Raw genomic sequence first — 27,296 nt, forward strand, 5'->3', positions numbered from 1 at the left:
TGCTCCTGCTTGACCCTTGAGGCCATTTCCCGTTCAGATCTGAGCTTCTCGCAGCTGATGATTTGATGATTTTATCAAAATGTGTTGGATGGCACGCTGGTGTAGTGGATAGCGTTTCTTCCCGGCAGTGCAGGAGCCCTGGGTTCAATGCCAGACCTGGGGTGCTGTCTGCGTGGAGTTTGTATGTTCTCCCCGGGTTTGTGTGGGTGTCCCCCAGGTGCTCAGGTTTCCTCCCACAATCCAAAGACATGCAGGTATGTAAAAAGGCTTCTGGGAAAACTGGCCCTGGTGTGAGTGTGTGCGCGTGTGACCGCCGCAGTTCCGCGCGGGCTCGTGCCCTCCGCCACCCGTTCCGTCCCGCAGCACCTGGGGGGCGAACCCGGGTCTCCGGCGTAACGCAACAGGGAACCAGCCGAGTGAGCTAAAGGAGACCCATCCCAGGCAGCCGAGGTCCCTGCTGCGCGCAGGGAGGGCGGTGACGTCACCGTATCTGGACTAGCTCCTCTACATGTCACTGTCTCTGTCGGACTGCCATGCCTTCCAGGGTGTGTGTTGTCGTGCACCCGTTGCCGGGAGAGACTCTGGCTCCCCCATGGCTCTGAATTGGATGAAGCGGTTAGAAAATGGATGCATTTTAAAGTCACAGATTTGATGCATCGTCTGTCTAGACGAATGAGTTGACTCCTCTAAATTTCCTTACTTTTCCAGAGCAGCCATAATTGACTTTTACACTTAGATTTATGAGTGATTATTCAGGCAAAATAGTGCATTCATGAAATGTAAGCTCCCTGTGGCATGCTGTCCTGGAATGACCGTTGGCTGGTTTAGTTTGTGTCTTGAGAGGTGTTTGCTGAAATGAAGAGCCCATGTGTTTCTGTTCCCAGCGGCTGCCTTCCAGCAAGGAAAGATTCCTCCCACCCCTTTTCCTGGAGCGCCACCTCCTGGAGGAGCCATGATTCCCCCTCCACCTAACATCAGTAAGTCTTCGAAGGGGTCTGCACAGTGACCCTGTGGTTACCCAGGAGGAGCATCCTTCATAACTATGGATGAACTAGCACCTCTGGGTTTTCCTTCTTCAGGCTTCTGTGAAATAGTTTAATCAAAGTTGTGCAGGGGATAATTTCCACCGTTGATTCTGTTTCCAGAATGTATGTTTTAAAGCTAGTGAGCAGGTACTGCTTGTACTGCTAGTGAGCAGTCAAACACTGGGATTTTGGTTGCCAGGAGGATAGAGGAGAATTACTGGTGTAAATCAGACATCCTCTGGTTTTAAGAGATCTTGTCATTTTGTGCCAGTAGGAGATATTTCATATTGTGTACTCAATTCTGCTGAAAATGTTTTGGCAGAATTATTAATGTTAAATTGAGAACACTACTTCTATATTGTGTAGCATTTTAAGGAAACAGCATTTTTTTTTGGGGGGGGGGTATTTTTTTAGAACAAATTAAAACTGTTATATGGATCTGTGTAGATAAAATTAATGGAATGCTTATTCTTATCGTGATTTTTGTGGATGTTGAAGGAGAACTAGTGGCAATTACATTGTTAGTTCAATGTTAATCCTAGCTATGTTTGTACCCATTTCACAAGGCTGTGAAAATGAAAAAATATTTAAAATCAGATTTGAAGATGATGCCGTGTTTAGTACACATAAAATAAGTACAATCCATCTAGTCTTCACTAGCCTATTGGTCTTTCTGTTTTCATTCAGTCTTGTTTAGGATGTCCGTGATAGTAGTTAATCTGCAAGAAAGGTTGTGATTGGAGCATACAACTGAATGCTTTTTATGCAGGAAGTGGACAGGAAATGGAAATGCGGGGTTTTAGAGAGGGCCACTGAGTATATTGAAAGCGAGGGCTATAGGGTGTGGCTCATGCCGTAATTACGGGATGCTCTAGAAAGAGGCTCAAGTCTTTTTTTCTTCCTCCATCAACCAGGCTTAATCTGAGTGCCTTTATTGTGGAAGAACAGTGCTGCATCCCTCATGCAGAATTCCACAGTGTATACAGTCTATACTGGCTACTTGTTGTGTCCTAATGCCCTGCTAAGTGTTTTTACATTGGTGTTTCTATTTTCATGTCCACTACCTGTAGATGTTGACTCTTTTGTGAGCAGGAAATAGTCCCAGTATCCCTGCTGGTGTGTTGCTAATTTTGTTCATGTGATCTGTTACAGCTGGCCCCCCTCGTCCCGGCATGATGCCAGCGCCCCCTATGGGTGGTCCTCCCATGATGCCCATGATGGGCCCTCCTCCCCCCGGCATGATGCCTGGTGGGCCAGGTGAGAAGTGCCCCTTAGATCTCCTTTAACACCAGAGCTGCACTAACACACTGTGATTATACAGGGTTTCTTTTGGATGTTTTAGTTCCTGATTGGGGATAGCTTCTTGCTTCCTTTCATGAACAGCTATATTATTTTATAGAAAATCTTCATCTATCAGTCTATTCGGATCATGTGGGCTCTTTTCAATGCACCTGAATGCATACTACACTTCTATAAGATTACTTTCGTTTGATGTTTAATAATACACTCAGATATAGGCATACATGCATGTTAAAACTCTCTCTTATTCTTGTCTGGTGTACCTGTTTCTTAAGTCCTTTATCTAAATTCATGCAGGTTTTCTGGAGTTTCCTTCCATTGTACTCTCTCTCTGCTGCAGTTGTGGTGTGTCCCAGTAAACAATAACAATAATTTAATGTATTTCAATTAATTAATTTGTTGGAAATTAAAGCAAAGTAAAGGTTTTGAAGGCTGTGATAATTCATTGTGTACGTGCAGGGAAGGGCATTGTTTCCCGTTAGAGGTGCTGTGTAGACGTTTTTTCTGTTTTTGTCTTATTTTAATGTGATGTCTTTCTGAAAGTTGTGCTTATGATCCCAGATCAGTGCTAGAAGAGTTGAGTCTCCTGCTTTTGTTTCACTGACATTAACTATTCAGGTGACACTGGCCTTAAACCAGCAGGAAAACATTTCTGAGAGTCATGTAGATGGTATGAGGCACCCCAACTGTGATTTAGATGAGTCTCAAGAAACTGTGCAGCTCTGAAGTTACAAAGCAAGAGCTATGATTTCTTTCATGTGATTGAGTGTGTTTCAGCAAGAATTGTTTGATCAGTCTTGGAGATGTCTAATCTCACGCCTATTTGAATACTTCCTTTGCAGGCTCACAATTCCTGATTCCTGGGTTATGAAATGGCAAATTGAGGAGGGTATTGATCATCGGGGGGGAGGGGGGTGCTCTTCTAGTCTTTAAGAAACTAAAACATTGGACCACACTGTTGCATCTTCCCCCGATTTCACCTGGAGTCCGGCATGTCACTCTTCATCATTGTGATGGTCACTTGACATGTGCTGCCTTCACCATTCGCCTCTTGCAAGTACTATTGGTCTGTTTACCTCAAGATAGAAAAAGTAATTAACGAATTAAGTCACAGTTTCAGAGCTACTTTTACACAATTAAGACCACAGTGAATGGCAGAAACTTCCCTCAAAAGCATACAGTCCTGTGTGGCTTTTATACAGCATACCTGTATTGAGTTTGAGCAGGATGTCCTGACAGCCTCCTCCGTCCTTTGCAGCACCAGGAATGCGGCCCCCGATGGGCGGCCCGATGCAGATGATGCCAGGCCCCCCCATGATGAGACCACCCTCACGGCCCATGATGGTGCCGTCCAGACCCGGCATGGTGCGACCCGACAGATAAACCCACCGAGGAGAAGAGACCCTCTCGCCTCTGCCATGCACATCCCCTCACCTGGGAGACGGCTCTCCAACCATCACCCCAGTCAGATAATCCAAGGACAGCAGTGTTTTTAAAATTGATGTTATTTTCATTTTTCTCCCCCAAGTCCTGCTCAGTTTGGTTAACACAGTAGATTCTCCATGATTTAATTCTTGAGACAGCTTGCAATGTTTAAAACAAACAGATAGTTTGTTTGTTAGTGATTAAACTTTTCTTGGCTTGAGCTTGTATAATAAATACTCAGCGAACTATCAGATACTAGAACCTTATTACAATGAGAATGTTTACCTCTAGAGAATCACAAGTGTGTCAAAGAAAGTTTGTTGTACAGCCATACATCTCTACAGCTTCTCTGTGCCAGCATCTTGTTTTGAGAATATTCGCATTGTACAGTCGACATGCCCTGACTTTTTACATTTCACCTTTGGATGCAAATATCAGCCAGTAAAACCATGCAGCTCAGCATCCCTTATGATTAGTAGTTTTTTGCCATTAACATTTAAACATTTTAAAGGTTAAAGTGGTTGGGTTTGTTTTTATTTGCATTTTACAGCGTCTTCTGGGTCGTTCTCCCCCCAGTCTTGAAGCTACGCTATGGCTTCTGCTGTGAGGATTCTCTACAACTTGTCTTTTCATGTATGTTTTGAGAAATAAAATTCCAGAAATGAAGGAGACTGTTGTCTTTATTAATTTGTAGTACTGGATCGGCTGTTTACGAGCAGTTCATTGATTATAAAGTTAAAGCCGAAATGATTAATTAAAATTACAATTAAGGGGCATTTTAAAATGTTTACCATCACTTTGTGTGCTAGTTGTTATTTAGCTGTTCCCTTATGCTGGAACTGGTAATGTTTTGTGAGGCTTTGAGATGAAAATAGCAATATGCTTAATAGTAAGGCTGGTATTTAAACTAGCTGGTATTTAAAATATTTGCCTTGACTTTAAGATCGAATCAAGCATGGGCTGAGCTCTTTCATCAGAGGTTTGAACCTGGGTCGTGTGCCTAGCTGCCAGTGACTGGGGTCCCCAAGGGGTGGGTGCACAGTTGGCTGAGAGGGTCAAGTTGGGTTGGTTGGTCTGGATGCACTTTTCCTATTGACATAGTGCTTCCTGTAGGTACAGTGATAGCTTTAGTGTCTGGCAGGCCCCTGTGCATTTCTGTTGACTTGGTGTTCAGGTCGATGCTGGAGCAGCCGGGCAGTGCCCTCTCCTTCATTCAAGAAGCCCCAGCACACTCACGAGTGAGGCAGAAGGTGTACTGCAGCCTGCTCTCTAGGGGCTGGGGTTTTGCCCCCTGCAGGGGCAGTTCAGAGGGAAGGAGGAGGCTTTGACACCAAGTTCCTGGTATCCTGGAGGGATCCTGCACCATTGTAAAGCAGAGGTTGTCTACGGGGTGCTGGGGAAGTCCTGTCTTTCATGATGCAGGTCAGCACATCTCCAGTCATGGAGAGCCAGAAGGTTTCTGCTTTACTTTCCACCTGAATACAGTCAACTATGGTAGTTGATCTCATTATTTAATTGGACACATTGGAACCTTGTTGTTATGGAGCTGAAGGGTGTAAAACCTACTAAAGGGAGGCTGTTGAGGCCCCGAGTCTGGCCTTAGAGGTTGAAGTTGAGCTGTAGGACTGCACAGCAGATGAGGCACTGACTGATCCCGGGCCTTGGGGCAGTGTCACCTGACTGATTCAGACTGTCTCCAAGGCAGGCAGGTTGGGTCTGACAGGGACGCCTGGATTTCAGGTGGGTGGGACAGTAATGCCCTGTGTATAAGAGCATCCTTCTGGGAACATCAAGAATTGTACAGGACAGTGTTGCCTGCCACTGACACAGTGATCAGCATCACTGCCTCACAGAGCTGGGGCTCTGGGCTCAATTCTAGACCTGAGATGCTAGCTGTGTGGAGTTTGTATGTTTTCCCCCCCCGTTCACGTGGGTTTCTTCCATATGCACCAGTTTCCTCCCACAGTCTGGTGGGTTCATTGACTTCAGAGAAACTTGGCCCTGGTGCAAGTGAGTGTGTGTCTGTATGTGCCCTGCAATGGACTGGCGTTCTGAGCTGTTCATCACTCGTAACAGATAACACAGAAGCCCAGTGGAAGAAATCCATCCATTTTCTAACCGATTCTTCCAATTCAGGGTCATGGGGAAGCTGGAGCCTATCCCAGCAAGCAATGGGACACCAGTCTGTTGCAGGGCAGACATCTGTACAAACTCACACTAGGGTCAATCCCCCAGAATTCAATTAACCTACCAATATGTCTTTGGACTGTAGGAGAAAACCCAAGCAAACAAGGGGAGAACATACTGTATAAACTCCCTGCAGATAGCACTTTAGGTCCAGAATTGAACTGAGGGCCCCAGTGCTACAAGACAGCAATGCCAACCACTGCGCCACCGAAGACATGTTCTCCTAATTTGCATACATATCCCACGTGCATTCCCAATATTGCCTTAAGTTCATATCATTTCAATTCAATTTTTGTAGTGACCACAAATTATTAGGAGACTAAAATACACATCGAGCATATTAAACAGACCCCCAAAACACTAGAACTATAAAGGATTTTATTATTTTTTGCACACATTGCAGTAAATCATCTGTGAGTTAGTTTTACCAATACGAAGTTCAATTGAACCACATTCATGTACTCCAACCTATTTTCTTGTCATTTTTATGTGTTCAAAAGGTGGCGTTATTGAGCTCCTTTTCATTTCTTTTCCTTGAAGTGTGCGTTTGAGAAACAGAAGCCATTTTGGCTCCACAGTAGGCGGACGTCTGAGCCCAGCAGTGAGGGAACGGGGGACTGAGTTTCACCGCCTCCTGCGCACGGTCACCCCTGACCCCCCCTGGCAAGCCCGTCCCCGCGCGCCGTGCTTTGTGGGACCGCGGCAGACCGGGTCTGGAGGACCGGCGTGCAGTGCCCAAGCCTATTATAAGATGTTGGTGCAAGGGAGATGGGATAGAAATAGAACTCCCGCCGCAATATCCGAAGGTTTCTTAGCTCTGTAGCAGTCAAGAACTTCAGCTGACATGGCGGGGATTATAAAAAAACAAATTCTTAAACATTTATCCAGGTAAGGGAAGATGTCGTTTTCCTTTTCTTTTATTACCCTGGAGATCGTTGTCTGTGGTTGCTATGCCAAGCAAACCCAAAAGCTTCTCTTTGTGTTGCCTCAATGGCATGCCTTTAAACTAACGCGAGGCGAAAGGGCAAAACTTTTCATTACTGTTTTGTACCGTAATGTGCTAGTGGACGGTTAAGAACTGGTTCCGTGCTGAGGAAACAGGCACGTCTTGAATGTACATCACCTGCTCCTTCAATAAACCAACCCTGCATTGTATATCGTCAACGTTTCCCATAGTGTATATGAGCCGCCTGAGAGGTGCCAGCCGGCGCATCCTTGAGGCGAATGCGAATTAAATGGACTTTAGTTGTACAGAACCACCTCCTCCCAGTCTCAGCCACAGACTGGGAGGGAGAACACTTGAAATTTAAACAAGCTATTAAGATGGATGTGCATAATCTTTTAAAAACCTATTTGTCCTCAAAGTCAGGCTTTTGCAAACAGAAGCTGCACTAATGCAGATATTCAAATATTTGTTTCCATTATCAATCCAAACCCGGCGACGAGATGAATCGCAACTGCGATTTGCCTATCTGTAGATGTCCCCGGGTTCCCATTCACCTACAGTATCTGGGACTGCAGTGGTTAATAATTTAGGATGACGTAATGGAGTCCGCACAGACCCCGGTCTGTTGTCTCGCGCTCCGTTTTCCACCACCCGAGCTGTGTCGTGAGCACATAGCACTACAGTCCTTAGCGGGGCGGTTCGTCCTGGGCTTACTAACACCCATTCCATAACATCCGTATGAGCATACATCGACTCGATTTCGAAATACCCGCACACAAATAGTTAAAAAGGCTGTATGTTATTGTTCGGTCCTGTGTACCGCAGTAACGCACACGTAGACCGTTATTGTTTGAATTCTTGCTGTCTAACCAAAAAAACCACCACCTCTGCGCCGCTTTTCCTGAGCACACCAACACTTCACCGCGCTACCTGTGTATGCGGCACCCGTGTCATCACGTTGAAAGCTAAGCATAACAGCAGTAAATTTGTAGCAGCATGTCAGACAGCAGCCGGTCTCCTAATCAATATCCCCCCCCCCCCCTAAACAGGCACACATCCTATCTTAGCTGGTGGCTCGTGTCTCATCAGTTGACCCAGTTTCGGAGATGTTTTTGTCTGGGTGCCAAGTGACTGAAGGTGACAGAGAGAGCGCTCCGGGGCAGCCCAGGCTGGAGGCAGGTCTTAAAAGCTTCCGTCATGTCAAGCCCACCGGAGGGCCCGCCACACAGTAGCTGTTGCTGAATTTAAAAGCCTGGTTTATATGGAGGGGTGATACGGTGGCGCAGTGGTTAGCATTGCTGCTTCACAGTATTAGGGCCTGGGTCTGGTTCCAGCCATGGAGTGCTATCTGTGTGGAGTTTGCATGTTCTCCTCGTGTTCATGTTTGTTTCCTCTGGGTTTTTTCCTCAAGTTCCTTCCCACAGTCAAAAAACATACTTGTAGGTTAATTGTCTTCTGGGAAAACTGGCCCTGGTGTGAGTGTCCTGTGATGGACTGGTGTCCTGTCCAGGGTGTATCCTGCCTTGTGCCCAGTGCTCACCTACGACTCTGAATTGGATGTCAGTGAGGGCATTCTGGGATAGCTCGAGGTCATGCCCAGCGGTTGCCCACGCAAAATGTGATGCCCAGGGGGCACTCTCCTGTGACCCTGCCTTGTTCACTTTCTGTCAGTTAGGCTGAGGGGGATCAGCTGTAGATTGGATCGCCCTACTCCTGTACCGGACAGGAGCAGTCCCCCGTCTTCACAGTTCCAGCGGTAGCTGCGGGCTCCCCCTCTGTGAGGGTCTCCCGCAGAAACCCCCCTGTCTCCAGACCTTTTCCACATGAAGGCAGTTGGCACTGCAGCAATGCATTGGGGGGGAAAAAGTCGATTTCCAGAGCTTGTTTTGAGAAAAGTGTGTTACATTAAAAGTGTTTGTTGACTGTTGACTGGTAGTGAAAGATTAGTAGAGCACTGCAGGCTCCGTTGAGTTCCAGTGACTCAGAAATACTCAGCCATGCTAATCTTCACATCCCTTACCAGGGGTGGAGAACAAATGACTCAAAATGTCTGGTCTGTCACTTAAGGTGGTTTAATTTGTTTACTTTTGTGGCCTGAAAAGCAATATGTTGGCATACTGGGTGGCGTGTGTTATTCATCAAATGAGAAAAAAGTGGGGCGGTATGGTGGTACAGTGTCGAGCACTGCTGCTTCATAAACTGGGGCTCTGGGTTCAGTTCCGGACCTGGGGTGCTGTCTGCGTGGAGTTTGTGTGTTCTGCCCATATTTGTGTAGGTTTCCTCCGGGTGCCCCAGTTGCCTTCAGTATTCCAAAGACATTTTAGTAGGTGGCTTGGCTTCTGGGAGAACTGGCCCTGGTGTGTGTGCCAGTGTGTGCCCTGTAATGGACTGGTGTCCCTTCCAGGGTGTACCCTGCCTTGCGCCCATTCTTGGCAGGGTAGACTCCAGCTCCCAGTGTTGCAGAAAAGGCATCTGTATAATGCTGTTTAGAGTAAGGCACTCTGAAAACCTCTGAGTGTTTGGAGCAGCTACTTTAGAAAATACGATTCCAGTACTTTTTTTGTTTCCTCGCTTCTGTCGTCAGAGTAAAATCTCAAGGAAAGTTGCCCTGAATTCGGATACCCGTGGTTTGAAATACAAGATGGGGAGAGGAGTCTGGATCTCTGAAAGGGAGGACTAATTTCATGTTTATATAATATTCATCACCACCAAGGATCCCAAAGCACTTAATGTACAGAAGGGACCCACCTCATCCACCACTGCAGTGCAGCCCCCGCCTGGGTGACACACAGCAGCCATTCCCTTTCTCTCAGCCATTAAGGGGAAGCTGTAGGAGGGCTAGTTTGTGCAGGCTCAGAGTGGAATTTATCCAGGACACAAGGGCTAATAACCCTACTCTTACAATGTGGTCCTTATTGGCCAGGTAGTTCGGACTTAGACTGGCTTAATGTTGCGCTAGAATGCTGGCACCTCCTATATCACAGTGTCCCTGGTCACCGTGTCCCCACTGACCAGGCCCAGCTTGCTTAACTTCTGAGATCTGACTAGATCAGCCTACAGGGTGATAGCACTGCTGTCAATGTGATAACACAAACTAATGCACAATGAAAATACAAGTCAAATTTTGCATCGTTAGTTTATCAGACACATGCATAACGTTATTTAAATTTTAAGGAGCGAACAGATAAGTGTATTGAGATAAAATAATGAACTTAGGTCTTGTGATACCATGAAAACCATCGAGTGCTTAATGTTTTAAGTGCTCAATGTTTAATTCCAGTGGAGTTAAATTTGCTGGAATGAGCTGAGAATCAATGTAAATAGTCTTTGCTCATTTTAGTTACTGCAAGACTGAGAAAGCTGTGGCCCTGCTCAATTTGATATACTGTATGTGTTTGCCATTGGCATGACTGAAAATGCTGCTCTGTGAGTGAAGTTGCCTGAGGAATAAGTTCTGCTTCGCAGGCTAGTTCAGAGAAACCAGGCTCTGAGGGAGACAGGGCATATCGTGCAAGGCTGATCACTACACAGGCCCAGGACCAGCACACCTGTCTGATGATGATAATAATAATAATAATAATTGCTTACACTTATATAGCGCTTTTCTGGACACTCCACTCAAAGCGCTTTACAGGTAATGGGGACTCCCCTCCACCACCACCAGTGTGCAGCCCCACCTAGATGATGCAACAGCAGCCAAAGTGACCAGTACCCTCACCACACATCAGCTATCAGTGGGGAGGAGAGCAGAGTGATGTAGCCAATTCATAGATGGGGATTATTAGGAGGCCATGATTGGTAAGGACGCCGGGGTTACACTGAGAAACGCCCTGGGATTTTTAATGACCGTAGAGAGTCAGGACCTCGGTTTTACGTCTCATCCGAAGGACGGCGCATGTTTACAGTATAGTGTCCCCGTTACTATACTGGGGCATTACGACCCACATGGACCGCAGGGTGAGCGCCCCCTGCTGGCCCCACTAACACCTCTTCCAGCAGCAACCTTAGTTTTTCCCAGGAGGTCTCCCATCCAGACACAGACCAGGCTCACACCCGCTGAGCTTCAGTGGGCTGCCAGTTGTGAGTTGCAGGGTGATATGGCTGCTGGATCCGCCTGTGTAATAGTTTCCACACTCAAGAAGCTGAAGTATGAGAAATTTTGGGAGGACCGAGCCTGCACATCAGCAGAATGTCACAATTCACGCCGAAGCCATGAAAAACCCTGTTTCTTCGATCTGTAGTTTTGTTTGCATTGTGGTTTTTTTCTGCTACGTGTTAAAACTATTTGATCAAAACCATCAGATTGAACTGGAAATCCGTTAGATTCTAAGCACAGCATTTCTTCTGTGCAGCAGTATACTTCGGGCTCAACTGGCCTGTCAACACCAGAGATGTTCTGACAGTGAAGCAACTTGGGAAGATCAGTTCTGCACGAAACAGGAGGATATTGGCTGACTGGGATGGAAATGAATGAAAGCAGTGGTTCTCTTCAAAGCAGGAGAACTGCGTGTTCCCACAGTCTCCAGCCCTCTCCCAAGCTTGCCTTGGGGACTTCCCAAGTCCAAACAGAGTGCTGACTCAAGTTGTTTGGCATTACGTGATAGGTTTTTATTAAGATTTGATTCTCCCAAAAGAGCAGCAGTGCTTTTTTTTGTAGGTGTATATTTCCTGTTTTATAACTTATGTTGTTTATAATGTGTATGATAATTATGGGAAATATTGGACGGTAATATTAAGAAAAAAGATCAACAGTGTAATACTTACCTGAACCCAAGCAACGTAAAATAATTGATAATACTGACAATGATTGATAAATAATACAATCATCTCCAAAATCGTGGTCTTTAAGAGTCAATATGGTAGAAATCATATCAATAATCATTTCACAAGAGATGTAAAAACGGAATTAGTGTTTTTTTTATCAAACGAATTAACATTTAACAGTAACACAGAATGTTTACAATAACAGACCAGGTCCCGTTCTGAAGTGTAAGTTTGTGGTGATTTGTTGTGGTGTTAATGTTTCAGAAGAGGTGGGAAATCAGCCTCCTCTCCTGCAGCTTGTGAACAGTTGGCGAAGTCAAGTGTCACGCCGAACACATAAGCCACAGAATCCCAAAACCTGCTCTTTTTCACAAGATTTACAGGCATGGAAAAAATAACATTATTTTAAAACTGATCATTTATCAGCTTTGAAAAGAAATGCATAAGAGAGATTAGAGGGAGGCACAGTGGTTGGCATTGCAGCCTTGTAGCGCTGCAGCCCCGGGTTCAACTCAGGACCTGGGATGCTATCTGTGTGGAGTTTGTATGTTCTCCCTGCGTTTGTGTGGGTTTCCTCCAGGTAATCTGGTTTCCTTCCACAGTCCAAAGCCATACTGGTAGGTTGGATGGCTTCTGGGAAAACTGGCCCTGGTGTGAGTGTGTGCGTGTCTGTGTGCTCTATGATGGACTGGTGTCCTGTCCAGGGTGTATCCTGCCTCGCACCTGCTGTTTTCCAGCTGCCCCGTGACCCTGAACTGGAGGAAGCGGTTCAGTTCAATTCAAGCTTTATTGTCCCGTGGGGGAAATTTGTTTTACGGCACAGTCAGACGCAACACAATGACAAATAAACATCATCAAAAGGGAAGAGAATACAGTCGTGTTACAGGAGAAAAGAAACAAGAGACAAGGTTACTTTGCATTGTTTAAGAGTGGGAATGAAAGGTTTCCTGTGTCTGTTGGTCTTACACCTGGGGGCAAAGAGGCATCTCCCAGATGGGTGAAGTGTGAATTCGCAGTGGAGGGGGTGAGACACATGATGCTTTTGGCTTTCTTAGTCACCCTCTGTTTGTAAAGGATGCTTAAGTTGACTTGATTATTCCTAAATATTTTGCACTTATATTCACTAATTTACACAGCCTATTACAGTTACCAGTACTTATGTTGCCAAACCAGCAAGTGAAGCAGTATGTTAAGACACTTTCAATGAATGATTTGTAGAAAAGTGTAAGAATAGTCTTATCTATAGTTTAGATACTATACTAGTTTTGTCTTTTTTTATAGACGACAAATGTTGACACTAGAAAGGTTAGAAAGTGGATGGAGGAGAGAGGAGCGTTCAGTTCAGCAGGAGTGATCTGAAGTGCGTTCTGTTGCAGTCTCTGAGCGTGCTCAGCAGCTGGCAGTGATGTAAGAGCAGGTGATTGGTAGGACACACCGGGCTTGGGACAGCTGGGGACAGGGGTGAAGGTGAGGACTTGAATACACAGGGATCAGAGAAGGCAAGGTGAGAGAATAATAATAGTAATAATAATTACTTACACTTATATAGCCCTTTTCTGGACACTCCACTCAAAGCGCTTTACAGGTAATGGGGACTCCCCTCCACCACCACCAGTGTGCAGCCCCACCTGGATGATGCGACGGCAGCCATAGTGCACCAGTACACTGACCACACATCAGCTATCAGTGGGAAGGAGAGCAGAGTGATGAAGCCAATTCATAGATAGGGATTATTAGGAGGCCATGATAGGTAAAGGCCAATGGAAATTTGGCCAGGGTTACACCCCTACACTTTTCGAGAATTTTTTTAATGACCACAGAGAGTCAGGACCTCGGTTTTACATCTCATCCAAAGGACGGCACCTGTTTACAGTATAGTGTCCCCATCACTATACTGGGGCATTAGGACCCACATGGACCACAGGGTGAGCGCCCCCTGTTGGCCCTACTAACACCTCTTCCAGCAGCAACCTTAGTTTTTCCCCAGGAGGTCTCCCATCCAGGTACTAACCAGGCTCACACCCGCTTATCTTCAGTGGGCTGCCAGTTGTGAGGGCTGGAGTAACATTGCCCCCGTGCAGTGCCCACAATCGCCTGGAGTGTGCTGGCAGCTCTTCTCCAGGTTGTGTAAGCCGAGGCAGGAAAGAGAATTCAGTGTGGCACCGAACTGCAGCACGAGTACAGTAGGATAGATCTAAGGAGTACAGGTTCATTAAGAGTCATGCCTCCTGAGGTATCCAGCATTGTGCCGCATGTTGACTGTCATATAGCCTCTTTTATATTCAAAACCCAAAAGGCCTCGACTCTGGCAGGGTGTTAAACTGGATGATTTTGTCAGATAGCAGATATCAAAGCAGCCTTTGTTGATGTCATCAGGTCTGATCGGAGATAGCAAAATGTTAGGCTTGTTAGTCTGGGTGGAACAAGTGTCTCCGTAATGAAAGTGATCTGTGTTTTATGTCCTGAAGTGTTTGGGAATGTTTGTTAAATGTGTCAGTTTTATTTGCATGGTTGAGAATCGTGCATCTTCCATACTTGTGAAGCCGAAACTTGGTGTGATATGAAGTTAAAGGCTTAATGGGCTGAAGATGGTGAGAGGTTCATAAGAATGAATTCAATTCCTGGGTCAGTTGACACAGGGACTTGCCTATACCCACTGCGTCTCACTCTGTTCAGAGTGGAAATGTGAAAGAGCTTAGAAATGCGTGCAGTCAAGCACGAGGGATACCAGGGACAGCAGCCAGTCGCTTGGGCATCACCTCTGCCCTGGACGGTGGGTGACCTCGGCAGTGGTGCCAGGGCAAAGCAATGTGAGGTTCTCTTCTCGGCAAACGAGCTTTGGTGTTTGGCGTCTGAGAAGCAGCCGGGGATTTTATTCTCAGAATGAAGGAAGGAGCCAGCAGCAGAGGAATCATTATCATTCATTCTTGTTCCAGGACTGTCACAAAGCAGCCTGAGATCAAAGCAGCCATATCACCCTGCAACTCGCATTCTGCTGATGTGCAGGCTCGGTCCTCCCGAAATTTCTCATACTTCAGCTTCCTGAGTGTGGAAACTATTACATAGGCAGATCCAGCAGCCATATCACCCTGCAACTCACAACTGGCAGCCCACTGAAGATAAGCGGGTGTGAGCCTGGCCAGTACCTGGATGGGAGACCTCCTGGGAAAAACTAAGGTTGCTGCTGGAAGAGGTGTTAGTGGGGCCAGCAGGGGGCGCTCACCCTGCGGTCCATGTGGGTCCTAATGCCCCAGTATAGTGATGGGGACACTATACTGTAAACAGGTGCTGTCTTCTGGCTGAGACGTAAAACTGAGGTCCTGACTCTCTGTGGTCATTAAAAATCCCAGGCTGTTTCTCGAAAAGAGTAGGGGTGTAACCCCGGCGTCCTGGCCAAATTTCCCATTGGCCCTTACCAATCATGGCCTCCTAATAATCCCCATCTTTGAATTGGCTTCATTACTCTGCTCTCCTCCCCACTGATAGCTGATGTGTGGTGAGCGTTCTGGTGCACTATGGCTGCGGTCGCATCATCCAGGTGGGGCTGCACATTGGTGGTGGTGGAGGGGAGTCCCCATTACCTGTAAAGCGCTTTGAGTGGAGTTTCCAGAAAAGCGCTATATAAGTGTAAGAAATTATTAATTATTAATTATTATTATTAAAGCCCGGGGCCAATCAAACACCCAGCCCCAGGGAATGGAGGTTAATGGTATCTGAGCCATACCCTGTCCCAGATGGAGAGCAGGAAGATTGGACCTTGACTTTACTGAGGGATACATTTGTCAGTGTTTCCACTCTTAAGTGGGATTTGGGAGCATGTTGTGTTGCTTTTTGTGCACTGCTGTTACATTTTCATAGAGCTGCACAATTTTACAGCCCTTTATTCATCAAAACAGGGGCATGAGGCAGCATGAGAGAACCAGCCTTGTGTGCAGTGTTTTTACAATGCGATACACAAAAAATCAAATAAAAACAAGGCATAAGAAAGAAAAAGACTAGTTACAAATGGTCCAGTGTTTCCATCCTTAATAATCATGATCCAGGCTGCATGGTGGATCGGTTGTTAGCATTGTTTGCTTCACAGCCCTGTGGGCCCTGGGTTCAGTTCCTGAGGTGCTGTCTGTGTGGAGTTTGTATGTTCTCCCTGTGTTTGTGTGGGTTTCCCCCAGGCGCACTGCTTTCTTCACACAGTCCAAAGACGTGCTGGTAGGGTGAATTGGCTTCTGGGAAAATTGGCCCTGGTGTGTGTGTTGGTGTGTGCCCTGCCATAGACTGACGTCCTGTCCAGGGTGTATCTTGCCCTGCACCCATTGCTTCCTGTGATAGGTTCCAGCTCCCCTGCAATCCTGAATTGTATAAGTGCTTAGTGAAAGTGATGTGGTGATGATAATCGTGACCCACCGTGAGTGAAAGGACTGCTGCCTGCTGGGTAGAATTAGGCAAGGGTTTGCACTCAGTCCCTCTGAAAGCATGACTCGGAGAGTTCAGTGTCGGGCGTATTGAGTAAACTGCAGCTTTTTGTTTCCTGCAGCATTTGTTCTTTGCCTTAGACCCAGGGGGTTTGCAGAGTTCACAAGGGTTGCTAGCGCACAGCAGACGAAATAAGAGAGCAGAGGCCTAAAGTGGATGCCAAAGCACTCTAGGTAAGAGGGCAGTGGAGGCAGGTGAAGATTAGCGACCCGCCGAGAGAGATGGTAGACGTGTTTACCGAACGTCTTCACTGCAGTTCAGACGGTCTGCCTGAGGATCAGCTTCTTGTGTTCATAATACTGTGACCAGCTCCATTGTTACTTAGTGCAGGCAGTGTGGAAAGACAGGTGAATCAGCCTCACACACAGGTATATTGCCCTGTTGTTTACAGAGGGGTGTGCTATTCACTGCAGGGAGAAGCTGAAAGACCTGAGAGAGAGAGAGCACCCAAACAGATAGGCAAAACAAACAGAATGGAGATGTCCCAGCTGTTTTACAGGGGAGGAAGAGGAAAGAGTGAGCTTTGAAAGACGGGTAGGGATTATGATAAGTGCAACTCTGAGGATGCAGAAAGCTACAATACTGTCTTATCCTGAGTCACCTTCACCCGCCCCAGGGCTTTTGCGTGTGCATACAGAAGTGAATAATTGATGTAGCGCTGTTCATCCAGAAAGATCTGAAAATGCTTTTAATATGGCAGGTACCCACTTCATTCACCACTGTAACGGATGCCCCTGAGATGGTAGCAAAGCAAGGCACACAAAACCGTCTCTAAAATAGGAAACCAAACGGCCGAGGGCACCACCCTGATGTAAAACCTCTGCCCCTGAAATCGCGGTTTCACTCCACGAGCAGCTGTGGAAATGCCTCACCCGGTCCATCGCGTTTAGGCCAGTCCACTCTCGCCTGTCTTCTTTCTTCCCGGCTGGCATGGCAACCAGGTATAGGTAGGTCTTGTACCCCTTTTACCCCCCCAAAACTTGTAAAGATTTCCCCCCAGAGAATCTCACTGTGCGGGTCTGGTTAGACAACCTCTGTCTCTTCTGTGAGGGCTTTTATAGAGAACTGGCGTCCCCAGGTGCAGCCAATTCCCCTAATGTCCTCGCGAGAATGCCCGTCTGGGACTGGCTCAACATCGCCCTCTGGTGGTTCAGCCCCCTTTCCACAGTCCTATACTGCCCTCCCTGTTACAGCCGCTGAAGTTTCGCTGAAGTTCCGTTCCCGCCTGCTCTGTTCTGCACCTGCAGGCCCGCTGCGCAGCAGATCGCAGGAGGACTGGGAGGTTTCTTCACCAGGGGGTATTAAAGGAGAGCGTTCGGAAAGCTCCGCTGTGGGATCCCGGACTCTGGGGCTGCCACCCCTGCTCTTCCATTCCATGAGCTCTTTGATGTCCACGCAGTCGCGACCTTTATTTAATGTCCCATGTGAAGGATCATAGCCTCCTGCATCACCCTGTGCCAGGTTTCCATACTTGGGCATTGGCTTTGGAAATGCAGGTCCAAAGGGGAGAGCGCCACCTGCTGGTCCACTAGCATCACTTACAGAAACAGCCACGTTTTCCTTAGAGATCCTCTATCTCAGTACTGACTAGGCCCAGCTTTGCTTAACTCTTGAGCCTTGAAGGTGGTTTTCTAGTTAATTTACAATCCTCACTGGATGTTCTGTTACTGTTATTATCCAAGCTAATTGGAAGATCATTTGATTTTGTCAAGACTTTAAAATTTCTGTCCTGGTCAGCTGAAAGTGAGCGTCAGTACTTTTTTAACTTATTACTTATTAAAGAAACAATTTACAAGTTAAATATTCACACAATGTATAGCTATATGTATAGACAGTGGGGCTATATACAGAAACATATTTGATTCAAATCTGCATTGACAAAAACAATTAAAAAGAAAGACATTAAGTTCGGCACTAAATATTATATCATTTGACTTCACAAAGTGAGATGAGGTCTTAATGGAGACATTCATGTTTTCCCGGTTAAACACTATTTGTTCAACCGTTCCATTACAAATCTTAGTCACAATATCAATCCCCTGATCTTTAATGAGCCTTTTTATGGTCATCATGTTTTTTACTCGCAGCTAGAAGAATTCATAAATTATTTCTGTCTTTTGGTTCCTTTGGTTCCATGTGATCAGCCGAAAAGTTTCCCAGGTACATAACTGAGAATTCAAAAGGTATCATTAAATTTACTATTTTATTAAGGGTTATGTATATAAATTGTCAATATTGCTGTATCTACAGTATTGGCAGTACCTGAATGTGTGTGATTTGCTACCTGCTCTCCACGTAACCTCCTATACTGTGAAGGGGCATTTGTGATGTTCCTTTTGTTTAACTTGTATTTTAGGGCTGATTAAAAAACGAATCAAGTTTTTTTCCAGTAGAAGTTTCTCCATGTATGTGAACTTCTGGAGGTTTGTTGAAATTTGCATATGTTCATCCACTGATTAGAAGATATTGTATTCTCATTTTCTTTTAATATATTCTGTTGAATCTTTTTTTTTTCATTTATTCAATACTAGTGTATAGTTTTGAAGTTATTTTCTTCTGATTACTTCGTTGATGAGCAGCTGGAGCATCAGTACTTTATGGTTCAGAGGAGAGGTTGTGTTTCAGTACTGCAGTGCTGCCCTTTCTAACGTCAGACAAACTCCAACTCTTTCTCTAATATGTCATACTGGGGTTAAAACCATTTCATTTATTTTTTTCACAATCTGAATTTGATAAATTTCAAATTTACGGGCCTATCTGTAGACACCCCATTTATTTCAAAACAAACAACATAAACCACCTTTTGAAGAAAAGCCCAACACAACCAATAGCTTTTTGTCTTTTCCTTTATGTATTAGCCAGTGCTTCCAGTAACTGGAACGTTTGTTAGCATAATCTCTACAAACCTACTCCTGCTGTCTCTCCAGTTCTCTGTGTCTCTGAGAGAACACCACTGGTTCCTTATTGTCTGACCTGCATATGTCTTCTGTGCAATTGTCTGGCTTATCAGAGCAATGACAGGCTGTAACACTTCGCAGGGTGACTCTAGTGCCGGAAAAGACACCTGGTCTGATGAAGGAAACCCCCAGAGTGAGAAGCATTATGGGAAATGGCAGCTCTTACAGACTTGAACCGCTGTGCGACACTAAGAGCCCCACAAGGGAGTGGGGGCGCGAGGGAACTAGACAAGAAGAGGGAAGCAGAAGCGACTGCAGAGCCTGCAGGAGGTGTGTGTGTGTGTTTGAGCAGTTTGCTAAGGGAGTGTGCGAGACGGGCTGCAGACAAACATCGGGACACAGTCCAGGGCACCAGGGCAGGGCCGGCTGTTTTGCCTCGGGGCCTGGCGGTGCTCTCAGGACTCCAGACTTGTTTTCGCTGCTGGAGTCACCAACAGCTGTCTGTAGCAGCAGTGATGTCAGCTGTCTCCCAGCATGTCGGTTTGGGGGGGGGGTCAGAGTTGGACCAAAATAATAATAAGAGGAACACTCCAAGAAACTTGTGAGATCACCATGACATTCTCATGGGTCTGTCAGCCTGTTTGCTTTGTGCAGGAGGGCCTCCCCCCCCCGTCTCTGGAGCGAGCGGCGGTAGAGTAATGTGAGCACCCTCCTTTACTCCTCGCACTGGAAGGTCCAAAGCGTTTCATTGGCTCGTCTTGGGGGGGGGAAACGGGTTTTGCACGTGGCGCCGTGTCCATTTGACCCGGCATAAAAACACGCAGGGAGGTTCCTCCGTGTGTCTGTGTGCAAGGCGCATTGGCAATGAAGGAACGATCCTGGTTCAGAAGAGGGCCGCACTGGACATACATCTCGAAACACTGAACATGGAGAGCCCTGTGTCCTTGCCGTAGGCCCGAGTCGGGGCTCATTTGCACTTTGTCCGCCTGTAGCAATGAGGAATATTGTTGTTTTTTTTTTCTACTATGTGGCTTTGCAGCCTTTTATGACCCTGGGTTGTGGTCACTTCCAGTTACAGCCGAGCTGAGGTTCTGTGGAAACCTTCCTTTCTTTTTTTTTTTTCTCCCGACCAAGAAAAATGAAAGGCAGACGAAAACCGAGAAGATCTCATACCAGACGCAACCCAGGGGTTTTGCAGGAAGGAGGCGGTTGTTATCAGATCCGTTTTATCTGGTGTGGCTATCAGCCGCTCCATTTTTTTTTTTAAACGGAATCATGATGTTTCTGATACGGCTGACAAACTGGTCTCGGCGCCCAGGTTAGCACTGACGTGTGTGAAGTCCGGCTGTCGGCGTGGACGTCCATCGCACAGCAATACCGGCACAAGGCACAAAAGAAGTGTGGACCACAGGCAGCCTGCATCCTGCAGCTTAGCGCGTACTGCATCCTGCAGCTGTTCGCGTACTCAGTGAGCAGATCCTGTTAAGTCTGTGTGCCTCCCATGCAGCATAGTGTCATGCAGTTATTATGCAGGTCCTCAGTGCCTTTTGCATTCGTAGCCATGTTGCACAACTGTCCTCGTGTTCTGCCTCAAAACTGCCTGCCTGTGCAGAAATGAGGGTACACCCGTCTCCTAAATAGCAGACCCTGCTGCTGAAAGCAGCACTGTGTTCAGTGCAGCTCCGCACACAGGCTCTTCCCAGACTCTTGAGCACGAGCATGCGTGGAATGTGAAAGCTGCCTGAAAGACCTCTAATTAGTGCAATTAGAAATCTAGGCCTAAGGTCACTGCGAAGGGGTCCACTGTATCCCTGCTGATTGTTGGGTTATGCTGAAGTGATGTCTCCTGTGTCTGTTTTTTTTGATGGTTGATGATGTGGAATATTTAGCCATTGTTTTTATATCTGCCCGGGTTGAAATTCATTGATCCTCTTTAATCAGCTGTGCTCTGCTACAGCCTCTGAAATGGCAAAAGGAGGAATAAAGACTCTTGCAGGTCTGCCTCTGGCCATTCTTGCTCCCTCCCTGCCTTTTGGCTTCAAGGGAGAAGTAGCATTGATTTGGAGGAGCCCATGGACATTGCTGCAAGCTTTCCAGTGCCTGGTGGAGCTCGGGACTCACTGCTGTGGAAATGCGCTGGATCAAATGCAGGCTGAAGCCCTTTGTAATCCAGATATCTCTGCTAGAACCGGGGCAGCGTACACAGTGGCATCCAACTGCTTCTGTGCCTTCAGAGTCTGAGCCAAGATCTCCTCCACCTGCCGCTCAATAGCGACCCCTGTGGTTGCCTACTGCCTCGACACTTGGCACTGATGTCAGCTGTGCTGGTGCAGGGCTTGCTGTTGGAATCAGAGTGATGAATCATTTACTGTCCAGCACTTAAAACAAAGAGTCCTGCTTGTAATCTGTGCTTCTTTTGAGCCAGAACGTGCTCAGTGTCAGACTGTCCACCCTCCAGGACCTCTCCAGGCTTTTTTTAATTGAGCGTTTTTAACCCCATTTGTGTACAAATGGCAAACAGGCAGTAAAATATACAGACACACTACCAGAACAGTTGCTTCCGAAAACTGTCAGACACTCTAGAAGCCAGCAGGCGGTTGTGAGCTGTGCTGCTGACGTGGTTGACGATGGGTAGGAACAAAATGAGGAGTGAGAAGCCCCCGAAGGTTCATCAAGACGAGGTTAATCTGGGTAATCAACATCAAGGACGTCTGAGTGTTTGGACTACTGAACAGTTTGGATTTCATTAATCCAGACACACGGGGCTAATCATGGAGGAAACTGCTCTGGGCAGCGTGACGTGGAGAAAGGTAGGCTCCCTGGAAACCGTGTGAGGACTGGGGAGCATGCTCAGGAAAAGGGTTGTGGAACGTGCACGAGCCCAGGCATGATTTACCTGCACCTAGTATTTTGTAAAAGCTGAAGGGGACACCGAGTGGTACAGTATCATAGTGGTAAGCACTGCTGCCTAGCAGCTCTGGGGCTCTGGGTTCGATTCCTTGGGTACTTTTCTGTGTGGTGCTTGTATATTCTTCCCATCTTTGCTTGGATTTCTTCCAGGTTTTCCTCCCCCAGTACAAAGACATACTGACTGGTTCATTGGCCCTGGTGTGAGTGTGTGAGTGTGTGTCTGTCTGCCCTGCAGTGGACTAGCATCCCATCCAGAGGGTCTCCTGCTTCGCACCCATTGCTTGCCAGGATAGGCTCCGGCTCCCCTGGGAGGCTGAAGTGGAAGAAGTGGTTAGAAAATAGATGAGTGGCTAAAGGGAGCACATTGATCACAGACCATCATCAATGATCAATCTAAACAAATGTCCACCACAGACACATTATTGAAGGCATTTAAAGTTACTACCTATAAACTGTGTTACCTTCTCATGTTATTGACAGCAAAAGCTCGAACCTGCAATGAAAGTGCACCGGTGCCTTGCTTGTTAGGTGCGTATCGCAGTGAAGTGTTCTGGAACCTGCGTTGCCCTTCGTACATCCACTCCCTCCTGTTCACATTGATCTCCAGCACCCTGTGAGTTACAAATTCAGCACCTGTTATAATACGCGAGAGAATGGTGTTTGCATGGCAGCTGGCACATGTGTTGTTCAGCTGCGCTGTCATGTTATAGTGTGGCTACGCTCTGGTTAAAAACCATTATCATGCATGATCTCGCAGCACAGGTGCTGAGTTCAAGAAAAACAGTTCGGAGTGGTGCTGTTCTAGTCCTGTTAGAGCAGATTTAGGCAGACGGACTCATCCACTGCTGAGAGGTTCCCTGGCGTTCAGAATGCGCAATGTAGAAAATGCCCTGCTTAACATGCAGAAATGCCCAGCCACCCACACTGTCACACTAGAAAGAGGCTGTAGGAGACCAGTCTGGAACAGCACGGTTACTGTTTTGGAAAAGTTTGAGAACTTTGGCCTCCCCTCACAAGATTCGCTGTCACAGTCTTATTTTAATGTGAGCCCTAAGCCTCTCTTGATCCTGGACTTCACGAGGTGGGCCGAAGGCTTTAAAGATGCCTGCAGTGAATAGAATTTATCTGTTGAGTTTAGTCCGCAAATGAGCTGGCAGTGTTCCTCCCTGTGACAGGCTCCACTTGACTGCTTTCCTATTAGCTTAAAAAAAACCCATCCTAGAGCAGTAACACAAACCAGACTCCTTTTTCCTCGGCTTTGTGTCTTCTCAGACACCTGCTTGTTAATTTGAAGCGTAGCAGTTTGAATCTAGTAAAAACAAATATCTTTTCAGTGTTCGGGTAAATATGTAAAAATAGGGCTGTGGATATTTCTTCCTACCTGGGGTGCTGAACTGGCACTGCTGCGTTTACAGCAGCTCTGTGATGTGGGCTGTGAACAGCTGTAATGTAGGAGGGTCCAGAGGTTTGTTTTTGGATGGTTTTAGTGTTTCCCATTTTTCTTAAGTTATCATGGACCTAGCTATACACTCCGTACTCTCCAGGGCATTTGTGAAATTCCACCCTGCTGTCTCCTCACGACACCTACTTGCTAATCATGCTGCTCCTGCATCTGTGTCTCTGTTTTGGTATCGCTGGTTTGATCCTGGAAGAATCCACCACCTTTTGGATAAGATTGTTTCCTGCTGTAATTCAGAATCACAGGCCTGGGAGGTTTAGACAGGAAGGACTGCGATTTTTGCCGTTTACCTCTTCATCGATGTGGTGAGAAATTCAGTACGACAGGAGCCCTACGATCTCCTGGAGTTAACTCGGGTCACGTCGAAATGACCTCTTGTCTGCTTGTGTCTTTACTTTTGTTTTTAAAAATGATATTACACGCAAGGGCTTGTGAACATTTGAAGACAGGAGGCTGAACCTATTTAAAAGAAAACTGGGTCCCGACACCCAGCTTTGGGACCCAAAGCGTGCCTTGCAAGACATTATTCCTCTTCCGCTGTGGTCAGGGAATATCTTGCAGAAGACTTTCTAGATGCTTATTTCCTTAGTTCTCTCATGCAGTGGGAAACAAAATAATAAACCAGGAAGCAAATTTTACAAGACAGGTATTAATTTGCAGTAATCTGCCAACATAGACACAACATCTGCACCATTATGTGCAGATATTTAGCTGGTAAATATGACCTAGCCCTGTCTTCTACAGAAACAGAAAAATACGGAACTCTACCCTGCAACTGAAATAAAATATATCAAATAAAGCCCTCACAAAGGACTAAATCACTCCCTAAAATAAATGTTAAACTAATGGGAATCTTTACCCTTTTTAAAATAGTGACTAATAAGGGAGATGCCCTTACCTTGGCAGCTCCCACAAATGGGAGATATTTGTAAAACATAATCCAGCATCCCCTAGCCTAAACCCTTGAATCAGTCTCTGTAGTGCTCATATTACCTGGACACGTTCTGGAGTCTGGTGTGCCAAACATGGAGCCCTCTCACTGTTCCAAATCTTCTTCTATCTGCAAAAGCTTTGGCTTAATGGCCTCAATACGAAAGATCCAAGAAAGGAGGTTAATATTAGAGAAGCTGCTTGGCCTCCTGGATTATTGGGGTCACAGAGCGTTTTTTCAGGACCCTATGCAGACAGCAGAATCCGGAGAGGAGTGAGACAACACGGGGAAAAAGACTAGGATAGGGGCTGGAAGAAGAACAGGGGGCGTGTCCAAGGTGCGCTGGTGTTCGGGAGGGGGGGGGGGGTGCGTTCCAAGACAAACTAGTCCAAAGGGAGTCCGTGAGAATATCCTGGGAAAGCCAATGTCCAAAGCTGGGTGATCCATCCTGACAGACCAGACGAGAGTTAAAAGCCGGAGCGGGATCCGGCGAAGGTTCAGGGGAATAAAAGGGGGTAACGGTCCCAGACTCGCTGGTAGGCGAGCTTCTGGGTGTCCATCTTCCAAAGCTGAGCCCAGATTGGTAGGAGCATCTGGCTTTTAAAGGGGAGACTGGAACAGGAGGTAGGTGCAGGAGATTAGGTAAAAGAGGAAGGGCTGGAGCGTCCTTAAGAGGAGGGGTTTACGATCGTGACAATTGGCAGTTGTGAGAAAGTAAGACAAGGGACAGCTGAGGAAAGGCTACAAAGCAGATCTGACCTTAAGAGATTGGGGTGCTTGGAAGAGAAATGTTCTTATACCTCCCTACATGAATCAGTAGTTTACAGGTCTTAATCAATTGGAAGATGAAAATGCAATATTCAGGTATGAGACTTCTGCAGGGATCAGTTTTGCCACCCAAGTTGTTTTGCTGTGGGCTGTTGCAGTTTTGACTACTGCAGCACGTATTTGGTTTATCAGGTCCCATTCCCTGATTTCCTTGTGATGAAAAGCATCTATATCTCTTAGAACATCTTAGCAATGTCATTACCGTTGAACATGGATTTCTTGCCAAGTGACGATCCTGCTTCCAACATCTTTCTGCGGTCACGGCCCGATCTGGTGAAAGTGGCGTGTGATTCGGTGTGTGCCGGAAAACCGCTCTAAAGGCAGTGTCAGTCCAGGCATGGGGCACCACACGGTGAGGAAGATGAGCAGATGTGCTAGTGAGCAATTTCTAGATGCCATGTCACAACTCAAACAATGAAAAGACACATTTTCCCCTGACCGTCTGCGGTTCTGTGAATGAGTTCTGGCAATACACTAGATAATGTGCAATTCATTGCACGCTTGTGATTTTATTATTGCAGGAAATAAGGTCAGCATTCATCTCTATAGCACTTGCTCTTAGTTAAAGTAATAAAGTGGAAAACTCACATGAATCATCCTTCTCCCTGTTCTTGACAGACAAGTGCAAGAGTGGCACCAACCTTAATGACTGGTGGTTCCATAATGTTGTGGGGCACATTTTCCTGGCATGAATTGGGTGCACTCATTCCTGTAGAACGCAAGGTCAATGCTAATTGCTGTTCAATACTGCCGAGTCATCATTTTCACCCCATGACTCTCCCATGGGTTTCTCCCATGATCATTGTGCCCCTTTCCACGGAGCATGTATGGTCACCCAGTGATGATCACAACACTGATGTTATCCTGAACCCAGATCTAAACCCAATCCAGCACTTGTAGGAGGTTCTGAAATGACACCTGAGTCAGTTTTCCACCTCTGTATCATCCAGGCACAAGGTGACTGACTTTCTTGTGGAGGAATGGTGCGGGACTCTATGCTGTGGCATATAGAGGCTGTACTGGCTGAAAGTGGTGGCCCAACGCCCTTATCATTGGTGTTGATATGACCCATGGTGTTGGGTCATTAATTTATCATTGGTGTTTCCATTTTTTTTCCCCTAGCTGTAGTAAACCTCGATTAGAACATGGTAACATCCTTTCAGTCGTGGGTAAAATCTTGTAGCGCTTGGAAACGCAGTGTAAAGAAGTATTCTAAATAGGAAAAATGTTATGATGAATCTGAACAGAGTCCAAGCAGCATTAGCAAGACCTTCGCAATTCAATGCTAGTTGGTCCTGTGGTTGTGTGACCTACCTGTCTCTCTTTCCCCTGCCTCAGGTTCACCAAAAACCTCTCGCCCGACAAGATCAACCTGAGCACGCTGAAGGGCGAGGGTCAGCTGTCCAACCTGGAGCTGGATGAGGAAGTCCTGCAGAACATGCTGGACCTGCCCACCTGGCTCGCCGTCACCCGCGTCTTCTGCAACAAGGCGGCCATCAGGGTGAGGGGACAGGGGAAAGGGGAAAGAGAAAGAACTGATGGAGAGACTCGGGATAGCAGCAGTAGTGGTTAAGAGTGAGACTGATAGCAGCAGTTGTGTGCGAGAGTGAGACTGTGATAGGAGCAGTAGTGTGTAAGAGTGAGACTGATAGCAGCAGTTGTGTGCAAGAGTGAGACTGTGACAGGAGCAGTTGTGTGCGAGAGTGAGACTGTGATAGGAGCAGTTGTGTGCGACAGTGAGACTGTGATAGGAGCAGTTGTGTGCGAGAGTGAGACTGTGATAGGAGCAGTAGTGTGCGCGACTGAGACTGATAGGAGCAGTAGTGTGCACGACTGAGACTGTGATAGGAGCAGTAGTGTGCGAGAGTGAGACTGTGATAGGAGCAGTAGTGTGCGTGAGTGAGACTGTGATAGGAGCGGTTCTGTGCGCGAGTGAGACTGATAGGAGCGGTTCTGTGCGAGAGTGAGACTGTGATAGGAGCGGTTCTGTGTGAGAGTGAGACTGTGATAGGAGCGGTTCTGTGTGAGAGTGAGACTGTGATAGGAACAGTAGTGTGCGCGAGTGAGACTGATAGGAGCAGTAGTGTGCGCGAGTGAGACTGTGATAGGAGCAGTAGTGTGCGCAAGTGAGACTGTGATAGGAGCAGTAGTGTGC

The 27,296-nt window shown here is 46.7% G+C and overlaps 2 protein-coding genes across 2 annotated transcripts in view; both read left to right on the forward strand.

Annotated features, from left to right (window-relative positions):
* The window catches only part of snrpc (small nuclear ribonucleoprotein polypeptide C), a 7,090-nt gene extending 2,675 nt beyond the window's left edge, over positions 1-4,415 (forward strand). Inside the window, exons 4-6 of the mRNA XM_088920453.1 lie at positions 885-977; positions 2,178-2,282; positions 3,583-4,415. Coding sequence (XP_088776579.1) covers positions 885-977; positions 2,178-2,282; positions 3,583-3,707 — 323 coding nt within the window. The 3' untranslated portion in view covers positions 3,708-4,415. The remainder of the gene's footprint in view (positions 1-884; positions 978-2,177; positions 2,283-3,582) is intronic.
* A 2,295-nt stretch (positions 4,416-6,710) lies between these two features.
* bltp3a (bridge-like lipid transfer protein family member 3A) overlaps positions 6,711-27,296 on the forward strand; it is a 47,906-nt gene continuing 27,320 nt past the window's right edge. Inside the window, exons 1-2 of the mRNA XM_088921316.1 lie at positions 6,711-6,824; positions 26,480-26,642. Of these exons, the coding sequence (XP_088777442.1) occupies positions 6,781-6,824; positions 26,480-26,642 (207 nt within the window). The 5' untranslated portion in view covers positions 6,711-6,780. The remainder of the gene's footprint in view (positions 6,825-26,479; positions 26,643-27,296) is intronic.

This window comes from Atractosteus spatula, chromosome 7, assembly GCF_055471065.1.
Source record: "Atractosteus spatula isolate fAtrSpa1 chromosome 7, fAtrSpa1.hap1, whole genome shotgun sequence".
Taxonomy (NCBI): domain Eukaryota; kingdom Metazoa; phylum Chordata; class Actinopteri; order Semionotiformes; family Lepisosteidae; genus Atractosteus; species Atractosteus spatula.